This window comes from Pinus tabuliformis, chromosome 2_1 (genome assembly GCF_031772625.1).
Source record: "Pinus tabuliformis cultivar Carrire ecotype Pingquan chromosome 2_1, CPIR1, whole genome shotgun sequence".
Classification (NCBI taxonomy): Eukaryota; Viridiplantae; Streptophyta; class Pinopsida; order Pinales; family Pinaceae; genus Pinus; species Pinus tabuliformis.
The window spans coordinates 457,701,761-457,707,829 of record NC_142299.1 but is presented as its reverse complement, the minus strand read 5'-3'; the positions used below and the strand labels follow the sequence as shown (position 1 = coordinate 457,707,829).

Here is a 6,069-nt window from a genome sequence, read left to right as displayed (position 1 = left end):
TTACATTATAATAAGTTAATAAGTCTCACCACCGGATAAACATACACAACCCAACCCAACCCAACGCAACCCAAAAAATAATTAAAAAGTACTCTAACGAGCGACTTGATAAACCATGGCAGCTCCACGTCTTGCGTACTTCACGTTTCAACTCACCGTCTTTAAAATATAAATTGACTACCAAAACACCTATGTGCAACTTGCATGCTTAAAACCGGGCCATTGCTTTACCAGCAACGGAAGCTTCCTCTAGAATATTCTGAGAATTATCCGGAAGCATATGCCTCCCACCCCCAAATCCAACGCACGTATATGGAATATGCCGAAGGATTATCCATCGTAGAAACGACTCTTGGAATATGCTAACGCTTATTCCAAACCGCGTGTTCTTTAATGTCCGAAAGAAGGCAATCTCGAGGACGCAAATATTTAACACCAAGTTTCAGCTTCCTGCATTAGGGAAATTTCACAATCCTTTCGATTACTTTGTGAATAACGAAGCTCCGAAACCAGACATGGCAGTCAGAGCATGTAAGGATTTATTTTTGTTATTTTTATTTTTTCCTGTAAGTTTTAGGTCTAAATTTGAAAATGTTATTTTTCCCTGTTTAATTTTGTTATTGTCCTCTGCTTTATGGTGTTTGTGCGGATATTGCAGTGCAAGTTTCAGATGTCCCCAGTTTCGATGGCTTAACAGAGCCTGGTGGAATAAATTACACGCAGCAGCATACTCAGACATTAATCGATCGTTTGTGGGATGGTAAGTCTTAATTTTCATGGATTTTTACAGATCCGTCTCAAGGTTCATCACCGTGGGCAGGGCTTGAAAATTTGATTAGTTCACGACGGCTTTGCAGGTACTGATAAGCGTCGAAGTGTATGGAAACCTTCTGCTAATTTTATAGCAATCGGTCATCGCGGCAGCGGGATGAATAAAATTTTAACTGCCGATAAACGGTCGCAGGCGATAATGGAAAACACGATAACCTCATTCAATGAGGCCGGGAAAAGTGGAGTTCGGTTTGTAGAGTTCGACGTGCAGGTAAAGGCGGAAGCCGCGTCTTTATCCTTAAAAGATCCGAGTTAAGAATTAAAGATTTTTGTGAGGGATTTTGTATTCTCTGTCAGTAATTGTAAGCTTTTGATTTGGCAGGTGACCAGAGACGACCATGCAGTCATCTTTCATGACGATTTTATTGTAACGAAAGAAGACGTAAGGATTTGCACTTCGGTTTCTGTTTTGAATTCCTTAGTCTCCTCGTTGATTGAGAGAACTCACGAGTTTTCTGTTTATTTTACAGGAAATCATTGTAGAAAAGCGAATCGGCGAAGTGACGTTGGAGGAATTCCTTTCTTACGGCTTTCAAAAAGATGGCTATAAGGTAACTGCAAATCACCGTGGAAAAGTCGTGCGTTGAATCTATTTAACTAAATCCTTATTATAGCTAAATTAACATGGTTTGTGAGGTTCGAACTCGCGACCGTGTGGACGAGAGAAAGAAAATTGTAAATTGTAAATTTGAGGCAAGGATTAACACAACTTGGTAATGGTTCCTGTTAGGTTGGAAAGCCTCTGCTAAGAAAGACAGGGGATGGAGAGTTTTTAAACTGGAAGGTGTCGGTGGAGGACAGTCTGTGCACTCTGAAAGAGGCTTTTGAAAAAGTGGATTTTTTCATTGGATTTAACATCGAGTTAAAGTTTGACGATGAAATTCAATATACGGAAGACCAGCTACGGCATATACTGCAGGTTATTCTTGAGGTAAGAAATCAGTCCTCCCACAATTTGCTCGAACATAGTAACTGACGACAAAGAATTGACAGTAAATACCTTAAATTTCGCAGGATGTTTACCAAAACGCAAAAGGAAGGCAAATATTTTTTTCTAGTTTCCATCCGGATGCAGCACAGATCGTCCGCAAGATGCAAGATACATATCCAGTAAGTCTCTCAAAAATAAATTTACTAAGAAGAAATGTGTATGCGACGTCTACCGCTTTTCAGGAACTCTAAGATATGCTTCCTGTGATTTATTTGCAGGTTTTGTTCCTAACAGATGGAGGAGTACACATATACCAGGATTTTCGAAGAAATTCTTTGGAAGAAGCCGTTAAAGTATGCATTACAGGTATATTAACAGTTTCGGAGCTTAAATCGGACAAAGCTCGTAATGCTCTAATCTGGATAGGTCCTCTATCGATCTGGTAGGAAATATTGACCTGGTAAACATGGCAGGTGGACTCCAGGGAATTGTTACTGAAGTTAGAGCGATTTTTCAAGATCCCGGAGCCATTTCGAAGATTAAGAAGTCCGATCTTTGCCTTCTCACATACGGTCAGCTGAAGTACGCATATATTCTCCCCGACATGCATCCCATCCCTTTTCGTATTAATTTCTTGTACTTTCTTCATATACAAAAAACTTAAAACAGGGGATACCTTTATTTATTTCTGTTGCTTATTAAGAGTTGTCAATGCATAGGCATTTATGTATTCATTTTTTTTGTTGCAGCAATGTTCCAGAGACCGTTTACATACAGAATTTAATCGGCATCGATGGAGTAATTGTCGATTTTGTACGAGAAATTTCTGCGGCCATTGAAGGATTTACCGGCAGTAACGGCAAGCTGAGCCAATCGACCGACTCACAGGTCGCTGACTCGGACATTGCTTGTGAAAGCCAAGAAAGAGAGCCACAGAATTCTCCTCCGAGCTTTTCGCCGCGGGAATTGTCGTTTATATTAAAGCTTATACCACAGTTGATGCAGAGTCAATAATCCCATATCAAACCCGCCCTTGCAAATGTTTTATAGAATCTTAGTACATATATGATATTGCAAGAATTGTACAGATTGAAGTATTTATTTCAGAATTTCGAGGTGAAATATTTCAGAGCGTAACTGCGAGAGGATTGTTTAGTTTTTCTTTTGAGGTTCCAGAGCCAAGGTAGAATCCTGAAATACAGCTTGTTAAACACGCAGCCCTTTTTTGAGTTTTTCTTTAGAGGTTCCAGAACTAAGGTAGAATTTTCCTGAAATACAGCTTTTAAAACACGCAGACCTTTTTCGACCAAAGTGATTTAATTTAAAACTTAGTCCCATCTGGTGAGGCCGACAAACCAATGTTCAACTTTGACTAAGATTTACGGATTTCTTAGGGTAGGTGGATTTAGATGATGTTTAATGTAGATTTATTAATGTTAATAATTTTTTGGGACTAAATCATTGTCAAAACCTTTTTAATTATTTAAATTAACTTACCAATTTAAATATATTATAATTTTATTATCTAATTTGTTTAAAGAGCAGGTTTAGTGAGATTGTTTGAAAAGTTCTCTAGTTTATTTTCTGATCTGATAATGAATTCACAAGTTCAATGAAGAAACTCTTCAGAATGAATGGTCTAAAGAGTTTTTTAATGCGTTGAATTTATAAAAATAAAAAAATCAAATAAAATAAAATAAATCAAAGTTTGAGTTTGTTTTGACCATCTATAAATGACTACTAATTAATCTGACAACAAATATACAACCTGCTCATAAACATTAATGAACCAGACTGTATATAATTACCCTTAAATTTTAGCAATAATTCCTATTTTTAACTAATGTAGATGGCCCAAAATACGACGCTTGGTGGGACCTGATGTAAAAATAACTACATATTATTTTAGGCTATAGTGTCTACTTTTTCCTATAGGATCGGATCGCAAAAGAGTTTAGGTGCATACCTACTTCTTGTCACGGATTTCAGAAGTTAGTGGGGCAAGTAGATTACTTGTATGTTTTTTTAATTATTTAAAATATTAAATTGTATAGGTGTGGAGCATTCTATTCTCTCACATGTCAAATGTGCTCTAAATTTTAATGAAGCATAGGTGTAGCTTTCAACAACTAGGCGGATATATATTTAAACAAATTATTTGGCAAATATGGGTTAGTTCGGTTATCCTGAGTAATTGCATACATAGTAGCTAGTAATTGCTTTTAAGTTCAAATATAATTTAATTAAATAACAAAAATAATTTTTTTTATCACAAAATAAAATTATTAATAAGATATTGTATTGTTGAATGTCATCATGATTAATTAATATTATTTATATTAATATAAATATTTTTGTGTGTTTTTTATTTATATGTATATATTATTGTTTATAATTAATTTTATTAAAATATATTTTTAATATAATAATAAGTCATTTTAAATTGAAAATATTGTGAAAAATGTAATTCATAAAAATAGAAATAATAGAAAAAACAAAAACTAAAAACTAAAAGCTAAATAAAAAGGAAATAAAACTAAAAACAAAAAATTAGTAACTAATAGAAATGGAAGCTTCTAAACAATCTATAATAAAACCTCAACCAATCACCTTACAAACAAATAAATTTAAATAAAAAAAAATGAATTCTTAATGTTAAACTATGGATAAGTGACATAAATTTTTGGTCAAGACAAACAAATATCTAGTCAAAAACAAAGTTGAATGTGTATACCATGCTTGCTGCAGGTATAATAAGCATAATAAGGCTTGCCAGGCTTACAAAGAGCCCTTATTCTATAATATAAAGGGTTATAAGTGAAGTAGAAGGTGTGTATGTCTACCACATTCTTTGAATGTGGCAATTGGGAGAGGCAGGATCGTCGTATGAGGGTCATAGTCATCATGATAAAGGAAGTGTGTTTGGTTCATAATTTCGCTACATGGATTTATAGGGTTATATAATGGCTTTCACCATGTAAACATAGTGGAAAAGATAAGATATTATGTCAAATAGAAAGATCCACCTCATGCGAGCTTTGTGTGGGAGAATGATGGATTGGAATGAGGAGGTGGCGCGAAGGTTGAGATGGGTGAGTTGATTATATGTGACAATTTCTTATGGCGTATATTTGAGTCGTTGATTATTCTTAATTTGAGAGGTAGACTCTTCAAGGATTTGTGGTTGTTTATTTTGCCTTAGCCTCGAGTGTTGAACTCGAAGACTGGTTTTGTTAGGGCAGAGAAGCAGATATTTGTGAGAGGAGACAACAAAGCAAAGACACAAATTACCTTGACGAAATGGAGAGCCCAAAAGGAGAACTTCTAATATAGCCCTCGAAACCATGAGGCATTGAGGAGGATTTGTGCATGGAAATTGGTTTAGTGAGCAAAAAAGTAGATAGACTTTCTGTGCACATAATCTTGTCCTCACACTGCCACCAGTTGCATGACCTTTTTACTAAATTGCATTGACTTCAAGTTAATGACAATTCGTTATTGCATTTAGGTAGGAGGAGACCAAGGTTTGGGACGTCAAGCTTTTTTAATGAAATCATTAAAACAAGTTCAAAGTGGATAATTTGACCTTAAATGGGCAGCTTTAGCAAGCAATTCTGTAATAATAAAATATTTGGATAGACTCTATTTCAAATGTTGATATATGCTCTTTAAATGTGGATTAGTACTAGGAAACTTCTTCAAGTTATATCCTCATAGGCATGTATGGAGTATAAATCTAGGAAACATTAAGAAACTAATAATAAAATATTTGGATATACTCTATATTTCAAATGTTGATGTATACTCTTTAAATGTGGATTTGTACTAGGAAACTTCTTCAAATTATATTATGATAGGAAAATATGGAGTATAAATCTAGGAGACATGAGGAAAAAAAAACAATCTTTATTAGTTTTCAAGACATTTGTTATCTACATTGTTAACAAACTCTAAATGTATTTTTTAAGTGCCTCAACACATTTTTGTTTATATATATATATATAATATAAATTTTAATTTATTAAATTATATATATAGTCATTAAGTTCTTGTAAATTGTTATTTATTACTCATCATCTTATATAGTCAATACTTTTTGGCCTACACTCAAAGCTTTTATGGCTAAATTCGACCCTAATCCTTTGGAGCAACCTATAAACCAAGTGGGTGTCACATCATCCATCCCAATCCACAACCTTTTAGTGTAACTCATTTTCTTGTGACCTATGCCTTCCTAAAGTACAATGTCAACAAATTTGATGGCTTCAACCCAATTGGACGGGTTAATCAAATGCAACATTATTTTT

The 6,069-nt window shown here is 34.5% G+C and overlaps 1 protein-coding gene across 1 annotated transcript; it reads left to right on the top strand.

Annotated features, from left to right (window-relative positions):
- Positions 1-343: 343 nt before the first annotated feature.
- Positions 344-3,128, top strand: LOC149200897 (glycerophosphodiester phosphodiesterase GDPD2-like). Its single transcript, XM_089402816.1, has 10 exons — positions 344-531; positions 659-760; positions 858-1,042; positions 1,154-1,213; positions 1,302-1,382; positions 1,562-1,762; positions 1,846-1,941; positions 2,041-2,128; positions 2,236-2,344; positions 2,512-3,128. The coding sequence occupies exons 1-10, from the start codon at positions 360-362 to the stop codon at positions 2,774-2,776; spliced, it is 1,359 nt and encodes a 452-aa protein (XP_089258942.1). The 5' UTR covers positions 344-359; the 3' UTR covers positions 2,777-3,128.
- Positions 3,129-6,069: the final 2,941 nt, after the last annotated feature.

What these genes read in the sequence shown, in the direction of transcription:
- LOC149200897 (XM_089402816.1), top strand. Translation starts at nt 360, where the DNA reads ATGCTAACGCTTATTCCAAACCGCGTGTTCTTTAATGTCCGAAAGAAG. An exon ending in TTCAAAAAGATGGCTATAAG is followed by an intron (nt 1,383 to 1,561) that starts GTAACTGCAAAT and finishes GGTTCCTGTTAG; the next exon opens with GTTGGAAAGCCTCTGCTAAG. An exon ending in CTCACATACGGTCAGCTGAA is followed by an intron (nt 2,345 to 2,511) that starts GTACGCATATAT and finishes TTTTTGTTGCAG; the next exon opens with CAATGTTCCAGAGACCGTTT.